This window comes from Monomorium pharaonis, unplaced genomic scaffold (assembly GCF_013373865.1).
Source record: "Monomorium pharaonis isolate MP-MQ-018 unplaced genomic scaffold, ASM1337386v2 scaffold_396, whole genome shotgun sequence".
In the NCBI taxonomy this organism is placed as follows: domain Eukaryota; kingdom Metazoa; phylum Arthropoda; class Insecta; order Hymenoptera; family Formicidae; genus Monomorium; species Monomorium pharaonis.
Genome location: NW_023415688.1, coordinates 1 through 14127, shown reverse-complemented (window position 1 = coordinate 14127; position 14127 = coordinate 1). Strand labels below are relative to the sequence as shown.

The 14127-nt window shown below is 31.8% G+C and overlaps 2 protein-coding genes across 2 annotated transcripts; one reads left to right on the top strand and one right to left on the bottom strand.

Moving 5' to 3' along the window:
* LOC118644217 (kinesin-related protein 4-like) lies at positions 1-9031 on the bottom strand (the record flags this gene model as incomplete). The annotated part of the gene is given in 8 exon segments (XM_036294686.1): positions 1-4535; positions 4612-4834; positions 4904-5210; positions 5478-5595; positions 5674-6008; positions 7350-7581; positions 7697-7928; positions 8753-9031. Coding segments are annotated over 8 exon segments (6136 nt in total), but the record flags the coding sequence as incomplete, so codon positions are not given.
* A 109-nt stretch (positions 9032-9140) lies between these two features.
* On the top strand, positions 9141-14118 carry LOC118648357 (gephyrin-like). Its single transcript, XM_036294687.1, has 12 exons — positions 9141-9168; positions 10757-10918; positions 11133-11242; positions 11337-11527; positions 11593-11824; positions 11967-12221; positions 12491-12560; positions 12640-12766; positions 12854-13129; positions 13254-13387; positions 13465-13652; positions 13728-14118. The coding sequence occupies exons 2-12, from the start codon at positions 10891-10893 to the stop codon at positions 13947-13949; spliced, it is 1833 nt and encodes a 610-aa protein (XP_036150580.1). The 5' UTR covers positions 9141-9168; positions 10757-10890; the 3' UTR covers positions 13950-14118.
* Positions 14119-14127: the final 9 nt, after the last annotated feature.

The following is a 14127-nucleotide window of genomic DNA, read 5'->3' as shown; positions in this document are numbered from 1 at the left end:
TGATCATCTCTTGCGCTTGTTTCTCTCGTTTCTGCGCGATAATAATGGCTTCTTCGTTCACTGTGTCGATCTTAGAATACTTAGTATATTCAATTTGCAAGTTATTAAGATCCGCCTCGAGCAGACTATTCTTCTCTCCCAATGCCTCTCTGTCGCGATTACTTTCATCCAAAAGATGCTTCAAGTGCGCAACTTCTTTCTGCAATCCTTCCGATACGGATTCTCGCTCGGACAGGTCCCTCTGAAGTTTCTCTATCTCACATTCCAGTTCTTTTGCCCATAGCGCTGTACGTTTCTCCGCGTCCACGCTCTGCCGCTTTTCGTCCTCGAGCTTCTGCTTCTCCTTTTCATAACGGTCCCGCATAGTCTTTACTATTTCTTCCTCCTTTGTCAAAATAGTTTGTACAAATACTTGGAACTGCTCATCCACCGATTTATTCACGAAGTGAGTATCAATGTTAGGTTTGAGGCACTTGATCTCCTTAATAATATTCCTAGAGATATCGTTCAATTCATTTTTGAGTTTTTTGTTATCGTCGGTTAATGCTTTGTCTTGTTGTGACTTATTTTCATACTCGGTTTTCATCTTCTCAAATTTACTTTCTATGTCACGCAGCTTAATCAATTCCTGTTTCAGATAATCGTTTTCGGAAGTGCACTTATTTACCTTTTCAGTAAGCTCCGCCAATCTATTTTCCGAGTCTTTTGAATAATTGGTAAATTCCTGTGCAACAATTGCTTTTGAGGTGGTTAACTCTTCGTTCATTGCTCTTAGTGATTCTAGTTGTTCTTTGTACTTTTGTTCTAAAATAATAATGTCGTTGTTAAATGCTTCTTTCTCTCTCTTAATTATATCCAGTTCGTGTTCTAGACAGGAATGGCTTTGACGTAATTCATTTATCGTTTGGTCTTTCATCGCTTTGTCTTCTTTTAGACTTTCCACTTCTACTTCAAGGAACAGCTTTGCAGTTTCAATTTCTTTACATCGAACAGTGAACTCCTGTAGTTTCATCGCCATGTCTCTTATCTCATTTTCAAGGATATCAGCTTTCTCCGATACAGTAACATGCGAAAGTTCACTTTCCGACAATTTCTGCAGCAACTCTTCATTAGCGGTCTTCAATGTATTAATATCATCCATTAGTAGCGATTCTTTTTCGTTAATGAACTTTGCAAGATCTGACTTGATACTTTCGTTATCTCTCTTTATGCTCTTGAATTCATTTTGCAAATCGCTCATAGCTTTTATGATATTTTCTAGTCTCAATGAGGTTCTACTTGGAGTTTTCTTAATACTGGAATTCAAATCGTCGTGCAACGTTGAATCTGTGATAGTACTATTTTGCAATTCTTCGACTTCATTACATTTTTCTTTATACAAATCCGACAGTTTATTATGATCTTCCTTCAATATTTGCAATTCGTTATTTAAAGATTGAAGTTTTTCCTCGACGTAACTGACATCCATGTTCTCCGTGAAACTGGCATTAAAAGATACATTGCACACACTTAAGTTTACATCTTGTTTAGCCTTCAAAATGAGTGCATCACTTATTGCAGATTTGCTATTGAACTCCCTTTGCATGTTCTCCAATTTGCGATTAAGAGACTTCACTTTGAGCTTCAACATTCTTCGATCTTCATTCGTCTCATTTAAATGCATGCACTGAGTGCAGGGACTTAATTTTAGATCGCTAAGCTTTCTATTGAGATGCATGAGATGATTAACGCTCTCTTGCAGCTTTAAGATTTTCGCCTCGGGATTATCATCTAATGTAGATTTGTCCATTATATCATTCATCGAGGTATTAAATAACATCGACAAATGCATGGTATCGTTATAAGAATTTCCGTTGAATTTCCGTGCGTTATCTAATTCTTCTATAGTTTCCATTAATTGAGTAGACATTTTTGAATTTTCTTCAATTAGATTTTTTATGTTAGTTTTCAGTTCCACTAGCTCAGTCTTCAACATAATATTCTCCGTTTTCAGTTGTACTGTATCGTCACCAGTGCTCTCTTTATTCTTCAGTGATAGTTCCAATTTACTTTTCAGAATATCGCACTCTTGTCTTAATCCCTCAGTCTCTTCGATTCTGTCCATCAATTGAGTGGAAAGTTCATTGTTTTCAGTTGTTAAATAATTATATTTTTCCGTAAGATCCGTTAATTTATCTTTGTATATGCAGTCGTGTTCATAGAGAAGTGACTTACTCTCGGTCATGATTTCGATTTCTTTTGTTTTGTCTGCAATATGGGATAACAACTCTGTATTTCTTACCGTCAACTTATTGATCTGTTCTTCATATTTGTGAATTAACTGCTCTTCATTTAAGTTCACTTCGGGCATTCTCGAATGAAGGGTTTCCAATTGTTCGTTAACATTTGCCAAATTATTCTCCAGCTCCAATTTTTCATCTATTATCTTTGAATTCCGCGCGTAAAGTTCATCGATAATCCGTTGAGACTGAACAGTCGTTTTCTCATTATACTCCTTCTCCGTCGATAATTTATTTGCCAATTCACTGTTCTCGGTTGTCAATAAATATATAGTTTGCTGCAAATTTTCTATATCTGCCTTTAAACTTTGCACATCATGCTTTATTTCGTCCAATTCCTGATTTTTCAAGACGAGATCCGCAGACAACTTAGCACTATCCTCGTCTAGCGACATCCTTGTGATCGATAAATCGTGATCTATAATTTTCGACGAATCGCCGTTACTCAAATTATATTGTTCGTTATGTTCGTTATCCGCTATGGATTTTGTTGCCTGCTCTTTTAAATACGTATTTTCGTTCTCTAGATCCCGAATAATATTTTGTAAGTCATTTATACGGCTCTTTAAATGATTAATTTCGTTTTTGCTCTGATTGTCCTGAAATTCCTGTCTAGGACTCTTCAGTGATTGTGGAAGCAATTTTACAGAATCTTGCTCATCTTTTTCAGATATCGGACTTGTAATTTTTGCGTCTATTTGAATCTCTTGTAATTGTTCTCCATCCGATTCATCTCTTATTGAAACGTAACGTTGAATACTCGCCAATTTTTCTTTCAATCCTTGAACTGTAGACTCGAACTCTTTTGTCTTCAACGTGAGACATTCAATCTCTTTTTCCATATCACGATTCTTCTGCAATTGCAATTCCTGTTCATTTATTTTGTTCTTCATTACATTGTTATTTAATTCCACTTCCTTTAACTTCTCTTGCAATTCGGAAATAATCTGTTCAGATTTAATTTCAGGTGTAAGTACTTTGTTTGTAATCTCTAAACTGTCAGTTTCGTATGTATTTGTTTCATATTCGTTTAATTTATCTCCCAGCGAATTGTTTACTAGTTTTACTTCTTTCAGTTTCATTTCTAATTCACTGATTAAACCTTTACATTCGTTTTTCTCAATTGCAAGAATTTCAACCTGATTTTCTAAATCATAAGTTTTCTTTATATATTGCTCTTGTTCGTATAATTTACTTTTCATTGAATCATTCATCGCTTCTACTTCTTTCAAATGGTCTCTTAACTCCTTATTGATTTGTTCAAATTCCATTTTTTCCTTTATAATGTCATCTAGATGTTGAAGTTTATCTGACTCTTGCTGGCGTTTGCATATTTCAATTTCTTTTGTACTAATTATTGCTTTAGTTTCTATTAGCTGCTCTTGAAGTTTATCAATAGTAAGTTTAAATTCATAATTTTCAGACTTAAGTTGTGTAATTTGCTCCTCCTGATTTTGGAACTTTTCGTTTTCCAGCTGTTGTTCGTTTAACTTATTTCTTATTGAATTATTGATTTCTTCCGCTTCTTTTAATTTATTTTGCATTTCAGAAGCAAATATATCTTTTTCGTCTTGAAAATTTTGTAGCATTTGCTGTTGCTCCTCCAGTTTATTCTTCAGTAAATTATTACTTTGCTCTGCTTCTGTTAACTTGGTTTGAACATCGGTTATTTTACATTGTAGCCCATCTTTTTCAAAAGAAATAATTTCACTAATCGATAAATCTATAAGTGGTTTTTCTAATTCTATATTACGTGTCATTAATTGATCTTCTAACAGAATATTACGTTGTTCAATTTCTTTAAGCTTTTTTCGTAATTCAGATGCGACATGCTCATAGCCATCCTTTTCAGCTGTAAGAAGAGCTATTTGATTTTGTAGTTTTGGAACACTTTGCACCTCTATCTCTTGTGCAGACAATTGCGCTACTTTCTTTTCTAACTCTGGTATTTTTTGCAATTCTGCTGCTTGTACATTTAATTGATCTTCTGCTGAAGTATAACGTTGTTCAGCTGCAATTAATTTTTTACGAAGTTCAGATGCTATATGTTCAAAAGCGTTTTTGTCAGATGTGATATTTTCCAATTGCTTCTCCAACTGTGAAAATTTGTCAAGTTTTTTTTTAAATTCAAAAGACTGGTCTTCAATATATAACTGTTTCTCTAAGGTTGTAAATTCTTGAAGCTGCGAATATTGCTCTGACAAATCGCGAATTCTGTTTCGCAAAGTCTGTTTTGGTGTACCGGGAGACTGATCCCTAATTATTAAAAAAAATTATTACAAAAATATTAAAACAAATTATTTAAATAAATTAATTTTTCTGTATTATTTACCCTTTAGTCTGAGTAGAAGCATCAATTTTCTCAAATGAGATATTATCGTTGTCAGATAAATTTGGCGACTTGTGAATAATTAGAGTATCCAAAAACTTAACACGGTTCTGTTTACGATATGTAATAAAAGTATCCTCATCACTCTCTTCATCATTCTCTTCGTTACGATTTACTTCGCTATTTATAAGATCCAGCTCAAAATCAGTAAAAGCTATTTGAAAAGCTGTAAAAATAATATATAGCTTCAACTTATTAAAATATTTAATTTGTTATATGGAAAAAATTAACTTACATGTATCCATAATACTCGATTTTCTATTATACGATTTTATAGGTGACATCTCTTTGATTGGTGATAAATTCGCACATGCTGGAAACATAGATGTATTTGCCTTATTAAATCCACCAGTTCCGCACCAAGTTTGTCTTCTCTTTTCTTTAGCTTTAAATAATATTGCATTATTGCGATTGGCACCAGTGACTATCCGAGTTTGCAATAATCTAATACGCTCTTCCAAATTTTGATTAATGCGATCTTTTTCTTGCATTTTATATTCCATCTCTTGAAAATCAGTCGTTCCAGTTAGTTGTTTCATTCTCTAAGAAAATTAATTTATTATATAAGTCAACAGATCTTAAAACATTAAATATTTGCTTTTGAGGCCTTTATCATACATTACAACATGTAATACGTAATTTACATTTAAAATTTATTGAAAGTTTTTTAAAAATCCAAAAATATTTTAATATTTATAATAATTATATATACTAATATATAATTAGTACTGTACATGTAGTTCATACTATGTAAATTAAAATTTTTCATATTGGCAGTGTATATCAGAATATAGTCACTATTAGCTTACTTCTAATTCTGCAGTTAACTTGTCTATTTGTTTCGCATAACGTTTTAAAAGTACACCGTCGGACATAACTTCATTTAGCTCAGGCTTATTTTTTATATTCCTGGCCCTGGATGCGAATCTATTAATTAAAAAATAAAATATTACAATTTATGTTAATGCGTATTTAAAAAATGATTTAAAAAGCAAAAATACTAACAATAATGTGCATTGCGTCTCATCTAGCGCAGCCGGCGTAACTGCACATATTATCACAGTCATAGCATTACCACCCAAAGAAGCCTGAAGTAATCTTGTTAACTTGCTATCTCGGAAATTTATAAATGTTCGAGAATCTTGCGACTCGCTTAATTGCTTTATTACTAATGCCAAGGTAGAAAGTGATAAATTAATATGACGTCCTTCTTTAAAACGTTCACCAGTAGCACCTGTTTGACGTGCTCTTTCCGAACCAGCAAGATCTACCATATTCAATTGCCCAACTTTTACTACTGCTCCATCTGGGTTAGACCCAGCCTCTCGACTTTCGATCGTCTGCAAAATGTCATTTTTGTTTTTCAAATTTGTGAGATTACTTTATTCAGAATGTTTTCTGAAACTTTTGTAAAAGAATTTCCTAAGAATTCCCAGATTTTTTAAGAAATTTTATTCAAAATTCAAAGTTGACTAATTTTTTAAATGCAGCTTTAAATTAAATTACATTAAATTTATTTTATTATAAATAGTTTTTAATCCTTAATAATACGAGCACTTTGAAAAGTCCCTTAAGTTTTGAATATTAAATTGAGAAAGTAGTAAATAGAAATAATATCAATTAAATAATATATAATAATATATCTATACACAAATCTAGTAATATAAAATTCAAAGTGATTAAACGCACCTATTTAGAATAATATCTTATTTCTCTAGAATATCTGCTATTATTACTAATTTAAAAAAAACTCCATTTAAAATTCAAATTTGTACTACTTGGACCGCTATTCCATACACAGTTACTAATAGTTGTTGGTTCGGTAAATGTAGTTGCACACGTATTTCGATATACAAAAAAATATGCACGACAGTTATCGAACTGTCAGTAATTGTGTACGAAATAGCGGCTCTGAATGTGTGTACTATATTTATTGCTAATTAATTGTAGACATTTTCCATCAAAAAAAATGACCAAAGAAATAATTTTGTCAGGAAAAAATACAATTTAAGTTTAAAAGTAAAATTCTCAATTTTAGTAATAATATCAATAAAATTCTATAAAAATCTGTAATTTTCAAGAAACAAATCTTCAGAAAATTTCAGGTTTTTTTAATATTAAGCATTCTATTATTTAATAAATCAAAATATTTCACATATATTATTAATTAATCCTTTGACTGCCGCATAAGCTTTTGTAATCAATCTTCTGTAACACGATACTATTATTTTGTGCCTAACTTTCATAAAATAAGTGTAAATTGATATATATACAAATTATAATAAATAAATGTATATTTATTCAAACTGATACACACAGCTGGACCCACATATGTAAGTATGTATCCAACTGAATACACATAGCAGTCAAAGTATCAAGCTGTGCAGCATGGCAGCTCTGTGTAAAAACGATTGACTTGTAATCTGTGGATCTCAGGTTTGATCCCAATCATATATCTCCTTTTCAAGCCTAAGGAACTAGAGTTACGTTAAACCCCCCCAAAAAAACAAGATTAAGCAATCTCACAAGACCTGATATATAATACTGGAGAACTGAGACTGGTAATCTAGCGGAAATTATAGAAAAACTTTTTAGATATCTAAATGAAGTTTAGGGACTGATATATAGTTCTACCTGCTTCTATTACTACCATTAATACTAAAGAAAATTGACATACTTACAATTCTAAATATCGTATGGCTCCTGCTGCTTCGCTCGTTCATGTTTGTTTCGCCCATCCTTCGTTTTTTGTTACCTTTCTTCATTATTGATAAAACTTCCTCAGGGCAATTTGTAAGCTCTTCCTTAGATTTTACAAACACTTGCCCGTTGGCATCCTCATGTATTTTTATATCCGTGTCCTCATTCAAAAGATCATTAACTTTTTCATTATAAATCTCCAAGTATGACACCCTAAAATATTATAAATACATTGTCTAAAATACTTTTTTGATCTCACATAACTTATACACTGATAACACTCTTTAGAAGAACTTCAGAAATCACTTTTATCATAACATGTATTAACCTTAGTAGAAACTCGCGTCCTGGAATGGCAGCTATTGCGTCAAATATATGTTCTACTGCCAGAGGTATTATGCCAGGCTCTTCTGAGGTACCCATCATTGTGTAAGTTTTGCCAGAGCTTGTCTGTCCATAAGCAAATATCGTACCATTAAAGCCATTAACAGCAGCATCAACAATAGGCCGTACAATGTCGAATACATCATTGTTGCTGGCATTCATGTCAAAAATGTGATCTGCAAATGCAACATTGTGTATTAGTATTAATAGCCTGTAAGTTCTCTTTCAAATTGCAAGATGAATTTTCAGAACATCCAAGAGGATGAGACATCAGAACCAATATTTTATTCATTTTTCAACCAATAAATATGTATACAAAATAGATAAAAGAAGTAAATAATAATATAAAACTTCTTTCCCTTGACTTTAACCTTAATTTAAGACGCTTCTTATCTTTTTCAAACTCTAAAAATTGTAAAAGATAAGTATATATTAAATCACTAACTTTTAGAATTAAAAAAAGATAAAAAGCAAGTAAAACATAGATCAAAGTTAATGCATAATAGTAGAAATAAACATATTAACTGGATCATTCCAGCTCTGGCCTTGCAATTAAAAAGCTAGAACAAAAGATGAACGCCAATGATTGTCTATTGTATTTGTCTGTGAAAATCATAACCTCATATAACAAAACGTTAACTAATAATAACTATATAATAATTTTCTTAACTTTTTATGACGTGTATGCACTTCTTATAACTAAAGTGAAATAAAATATACATTAATTGAAGGGGAAAGATAAAAAATCGTGACAGAGATTGTCTTTCAGACAATGTCTAAAAGACGTCAAAGAAATCTTAAAAATATCTTATAGATAATGCATCTCTAAAAACGTTTCTGAGATATTTTTTTGACATGCATCCTTTAGCATGCGTAAGTGCTGTCTAGAATCTTAATGCGTCGCAGAAGAGGAATCTTCGACAAAAACCCCAAATAAAGCTAGAAAGAACTAAAACATGTCCCGAAATTCGCATTCGTAATCAAGATACAAACATCGTACCAAATTCGAATCCACCGTCAGCTCGCTTCCTGAGCTCGGCGTCCGTGGCCACAATGGTGTTTCCCTGAGTTGTCCATTGTAACGATAAATTCTCGTCTTTCTCCCTCTTGATGAGCGGCCTGACTTTGATGGCCACTTTAATACTGTCAGACATTTTCGGATCTTCCAAACAAGTATCTTAATTGATCGTGCCGGCCTTGAATCTGTCGCCGCACTAGAAAAACACACTCACAACCGCACACCACATCACCAACAACAACCAACAGTCGACGTCGACGGAAGACTGAAACGCTCGTTGCGCCTCGTTCAAATTTAAATCATGCCTCGCCACGCATGCGTCAATATTAACTGTGTTCAGAAAACACATCTTCCCGCGCAGCAAATCCACGTGTTTTCAGTGTGTATTAGCCATAAGAGTGAGTTCCCATTGAAAGTATTATAACCAACCAAATCTATTCGTTCAGCAGAAAAAGTAGCTTTGCAATTGTTGTAAAATTTTTCAATTCAATACGATTGATTTTGCTCTTAGTGCCTGTCGGATCTAAATGTATAAATTAATCATAAATCAAAGGAATATATATATTAAAGCATTTGCAAAATTATTTTTTCTGCTGAATGCACCATTGTATCGTAGAGAAGGAATATGGACTATTAGAATTTGGAAGTTGTATGTACACACTCGGACCTCTGACAGGAATACCTAACTACCTGAAGTTAGCAGAATCCCGATTTCTGTAGAACATGTCATGCACTGGCTGCATTCCAAAATTTACTAAGAATTTATAGTTCACATTAAATATATTAATGTACTTCTATAAAGATGTTAGTGCACTTTTATTGTCATTCTATCTTTGTTTTATATCTAATAAATGATAAAGATAAAACGATTAAAAAGCGCACTAATATATTTTTATAAGCACGTTCTGAATATGGGATAATATATATATGTAAATTTAGTGCTCATCTATAGATTTTTTTTTTTTTTTAATAAAAAATATTAGTTATTGAGATTATAGTTTTTCAAAATATTGCACGTATGCTCTTTGACTTAAATTTTTCACATAAAATATTTTTTTCATGCATTACATTTTGTTTTCTCTGTGTGCACATTAAAAAATATGTGGCATTTATTTTTTACATTTTCAATTTCTTCTTTTTTAGCAAATTTATATAACATATACATTTAAATTTAACATATAAATTTAAAATGTAAACTCTAATCTATCAGAATAATGCTAAGCATTAAATTATCCCCAGCTATGTCATTATTATATAGTGAATCAGCAGAAAGTCCAATCCTGCTATATTGAAATGAATAATTAGATAGTTTTGTTTATGAAGGTTTAAATCATTTTTTTTTCCAATAAAAGTGAATAATATACAAAAAATGTGTTACATTAATTGAAAGTGATTCGGAATGATCCTTATTTTTTTGGACAAAAAATGTAAATATGTCAATATCAAATACTGTACATCATTCAATAATAATATTCTAAGATTAATACAATTTAAGATTAATTCAATCTAAGATTAATACAATTTAAAGAAAATTCATATTAATTCATCTAACTTTGAGTACAATTTCTGTAATAATAATAATAATGAGCTTAAAAATAATTATTTATATTTATATTTACATATCAAGTTAGATGATAAATAATTTAATTATTTTATTTTTTACATAAAATAATTTAGATTAGATTACATAAAATAATTTAAATAATTACGAAACAACAAATGTGTATTTTTTCTGTGTTATTACTCGCCATAAGACTTTATATAATCAATTTCTGTTGTAATTTCGCTGATATCAATATGACCTTTTTATTTTCCATAAGACAAATATTTTCAAAATTTGCTAATTGAACAGAATTAATTAATGTGCGAGTGAAGAAATTTGCGCGCGACACATTCAAAATACCATTGACATAGATAACGAAACTTTGCATCTGAAAAATACTTCGGAAAGAAACAAAATATAAACATCTTTGTATACCGTTTAAGGTTTGACTGATGATTCGTTGAATAACAAAGCTCAGTAGCTCAGTCAGCGGATGTCGGGCATCGAAATATAAGACAGGAACGATAAACGATTTAAGCAACGAAATTTTTCGAAGAGAAGCGAAAAAATTGATAAGATGTCTCTCAAATTCGATATTTTGTACAGTATGTATATTCTACTTAAATATTATACTTAAAATAGATATTTTAAAAATCCAAACAAAATGTTTTATGTCTTATATACGTAAGATTAAAAATAATTCCACATGTGTACTTGTATACATTTATTCAATTATTAATAATTTTATGAAACGTTGATTCGTAAAAAAGTACCATAAAGTATTCTAATAATTTTTTTTTACTTTACTTGTTTATACAGTCGGCGATGAAATATTTAATAATGTCCGTTATCTGCATGACACTATAGCCAGTATAGAAGGAATTTTGACTTCTTGTAGTCCTGTAAAATATGATGAAAATATGATAAAGGTAATTTTCTCAATGTCTCGCGCGCATGCACGTAATTATACATACAGTTTATTTACATACATGATGTGATTTATATAATTTATGTTACATATAGAAATATTTAATTTGTCTAATTAACGAGGATAAAAGTGATATCATTATCATAACTGGTGATCTTAGTCTTCCCTCGAAAAATAATGCTATACATAAAGTGATTAATCAAATGAATGATAATAATATCTCCGAAGAACTAAAGATAACACTCTCGTTTCTAAAACAGAACTTAAAGATGACAGACTTTATTAGGTAAAATTCTGTTTTCACTTATTTTGCAAAGTATTCGAGATAATTTTTACAGTGTTTGTTTTCAGTCCCACATGTGCAGTACGAAACCAAAAGCTTATTATCAGTATGTGTCCTTATCAAGATTTACAAAAAAGTTTAAAGGACAATGAAGTAACATTGATGCAAATAATTTGGTTGCTGACTGAGGAATATAATAATAAATTAAAAAAATCTTTGAACAACAAGAAAGAAGATATTGATCCTACACATTATTTGTATTCCAATTGTAAAGAAGAGATGTGCGATGACAAAAGTAATGTACGTCCTAATAATGCAACTCATTCACACATTACCTATCCAAGGAAGAAAACAGTAAAATATTTTTCACGCTCGGAGCGATGTAGCAATTAACTTTTCGCAAGACCGTATATATACAAATTTTAATTGACTTTTTTTACAGGATGTAAATGAAACGGAAAAAGAAAAGAAAATGATTGGAGTGCCTAAAGAACTGGACATAATACGTAATATAGTAGAACAAGCATCGTCAGATACAGAAGTCGTGCGTACGAAAGACGCCTATGGCAGGATATTGGCCCAAGTTGTGTATGCAACAGCAGACGTGCCGTCTTTTAGGACTTCGGCCAAACATGGATATGCGATGCTGGCCAGTGATGGGATGGGCATAAGAAAAGTACAGACAGCATCTTCCATGGTAAGAATGATTTCGATCAGACACCAATTAATTAACGAGCAATAATCCACATGATTTTGACAGTGTGGATGGGATTATTAATTTTTCTACATTATACGGAAGAAAATATTGCACAAAGCAAATTATACAAAAAATTATGCTGCAGGAATTAAAATTACCGATTAAATCAGTCGTCAATTAAGTTAGTCGGATTTGGCTAACGTTATCTCAAGTCGCGTATGCTTCATGCAAAATAGCTAGATCTCATAGACAAGATGTTTTTTTTTCAGGCCACTGACAGTAATTCAATCGTACATGGCACGTGCATGTGGGTAAGAAGTGGAGCAGCTATACCTAATGGTAAGAAAGATTTGAACTGTAAATTACATCCATGTCTGTTTATGCCAAAGGAGAGATCAATTACTCTTTTTATGTGCAGGAGCAACGGCAGTTGTAATACCCGAAAATGTAAAAATAACGAAAAAACGAAACGATGATAATGATTATTTCAATATGGCACAAGAAATTGATGTCCTAATTGAGCCACAGGAGGGTGCAAATATTAGGTACGCAAAGATAGTTTAATATCTTTTAATGTGTCTCTCAAAGTACACTTTGTTCTACTATCATAAAACATTTATTTATTTTCGAAGAGATGTTGGCTGTGAGATAAAGAACAAACAGTTAATTTTAAGAGCACACTGTCGTCTTGGACCAGCAGAATTGGGAATTTTGACATTATGTGGGATTAATGAAATTATCGTCTTTAAAGAGTCATCTATAGGTTTATTATCGATTGGAGACGAATTAGAAGAACCTGGAAATGTTTTAACTCCAGGGCGCATCTACGACAGCAACAGGATAACTTTGAGCTCCTTGTTGAGAAAGAACGATTATAATTCCGTGGACTTTGGAATTTCGGTTTATCAGTGAGTGTAATCGAAATTTACTGCGTTTTTTTCCTAGTCACTATTGAAATACTCGATTTGATACAATTTGATATAAGCACAAATAGTTAACATTATTTTTAATTTAACGATTATGTTCTCGCAGGAAAAATGTTATAATCGACAAAATCAGCTACGCTTTAAAAAAAGTAGACGTACTCGTGACGATGGGCCGTGCGAATAATAAAGATATGTTAAAGAATATTTTGATCCAAAACTTTAATGCCACTATACACTTTGGTATATTCTTCCTTCCATATTAATCATCTGCAGTGTAATACGTTACGTGGCACGTCTCCTTATTTTGCTTATTTCAGATTGCGTGGATATGAAACCAGGGAAATCAACAATGTTTGCAACGTGCAAGGTTGATGACGAACAAAAGTATTTCCTGTGCATGTCGGCAAATCCAACAACCGTTCCCATTGTTGCACATATATTTCTTCTGCCGCTTCTGGACGAATTGCGCTTGTACGTCCATAAGAACCCTACCATACTTGCTTGCGTAAGTCTTGTTTTCTTGTGTTCTGTGTATAAAAGGAAAAATGATCATTCATATATTCTGTTATTAACATTATAGGTATATTCGCAGCAGGAGCTGCATGCACGTCACAAATTTTCATGGGCGACCTTATGCTGGACCGAAAAGGATACATTTGCAAAGGTTTTGCGCTTGGAAAACAAACAAAACGTGATGAACTATAAAGACGCTAATGCACTTGTAATGCTGCCAAGACGTACCTTTGAGTATCCAAAATTAGAGCCCGCATACATATTAGCGTTACTTCCTGATTTGAAATAATCTCTGCTAAGAGATTTTTCATTGACCAATATTCGCATACTTTGCAATGTTTTACTCAATTAAACGAGGACGTGTTTATAAAGACCAACATAGATAGATCAATTTAACTCAATTATATAGATCAATTTGACTCAATTATCAAGATAAGAATAATTTTACTGTTGTAACGGGTGAAAAT